The sequence below is a fragment of the Arachis ipaensis genome, chromosome B01 (genome assembly GCF_000816755.2).
Source record: "Arachis ipaensis cultivar K30076 chromosome B01, Araip1.1, whole genome shotgun sequence".
Lineage (NCBI taxonomy): Eukaryota > Viridiplantae > Streptophyta > Magnoliopsida > Fabales > Fabaceae > Arachis > Arachis ipaensis.
In genome coordinates, this window is record NC_029785.2 from 97,127,174 (window position 1) to 97,128,562 (window position 1,389).

Genomic DNA, 1,389 nt, shown 5'->3' on the forward strand with positions numbered 1-1,389 from the left:
TGGGCTAGCTCTAGGCCCCAGGCCCAACCCGATCTGCGCGGGCACATGCATCGCGCCAGCGCGCCACTTCACAAATTCGTCAATGTACGCGGACGCGCACTTGCCGCGCGCGCGTCCTTGCGTGGTGCCACCAAACTAGGCCATGGACCAGAGAGTTGGGCGTGCCTCAAGCCCATTCTAAGCCTCAGGCCCAATCTCATGTACGCGTGCACGCAAGGTATGCGCACGCGCCCCTGCCTAATATGCCACACCACGTTAGCGCGCACTGTACGCTCACGCGTGGTTCTCCATCCCCCTCAATGCACGCGGACGCGTACTTGCCGCGTGCGCGCAAATCTAGTGGCGCGACTCCCAGGCCATTCTCCAGAGAGTTAGGCCTGAGTTGGGCCAACCCTAAGCCCCTAGCCCAACTCCATGCACGCGTGCGCGCACGGTACGCGCACGCGTCCTTCCTTATTTTGCTCATCCCCGCTTAAGCGCATTGTACGCGCACGCGTAGGACCCACGTTTTTTTTCAATGGACGCGGACGCGCAAGGTGCGCGCGCGCGCCAATTCAAAAACAGGGATAACCCTAGCTCGCGAAGCACACTGCGCAGTCGCGCACCCCATTTCCCCAACCTCCATCTTCTTCTTCTCTCCCCCCCCAACTGTCATCGCAGCAGATTCTTGGGCTAGAGCTGTCGTAGGGACACCTTCACCACCAGCCCCTACAGCTGGCCCATCATCTTCGACACCCGCAGCTCCTTCACCATCTACAGACCCTCCAGCAGCACCTGAGCCTACCTATCTCCTGGTCCAGCGTCTCTTCCGGTTCTTAGAGCGAGAGCGACACCATGTCAGACGCCGTTTGGATCGGATGGACCAGGCACTTATCTCCCTCGGCGCTGAGCTACCTCCGCTTCCCGATTCTCCGGCCTCCGACGAGCAGGATCATCAGGAGGAGGACGCGGAGGCACCAGCTCAGCAGGATGCCCCTGCCGCTACAGAGCCAGCACACATGGAGGCTCCACCTCAGACACAGGAGACTCCACCGGTCCCACAGCCACCGACAGAGCCAGAGCCTATCGTTGTACCTCCCACTGATCCTCCGGTTTAGCATCGAGGACGATGCTTGATTTTAAGTGTGGGGAGGGCACCGGTAGCATTATCTGGGAACCGGTGAACTTTTCAGCCTAGTTATCCTATTTTGCACATCTTTGTATATATTTTGATGCCATTTCTAGTTGCTTTGGATACTTTTATTGCTTATTTTGGATCTTAGATATTTTGATGCTTGTGGATATTTTTAGATCTTTTGGATGATAGATTCCGTACTTTTAGTTGGATTCTTCTTTATATATTTTGTTTATCTTTGTTTTTAGTTTGCGGTTGTGATTAGAAATTATGTT

At 55.4% G+C, this 1,389-nt stretch overlaps 1 protein-coding gene across 1 annotated transcript; it reads left to right on the plus strand.

Moving 5' to 3' along the window:
• Positions 518-1,097, plus strand: LOC107609455 (atherin-like). Its single transcript, XM_016311446.1, has 2 exons — positions 518-536; positions 661-1,097. Exons 1-2 carry the CDS (start codon positions 518-520, stop codon positions 1,095-1,097), a joined length of 456 nt encoding a protein of 151 aa, XP_016166932.1.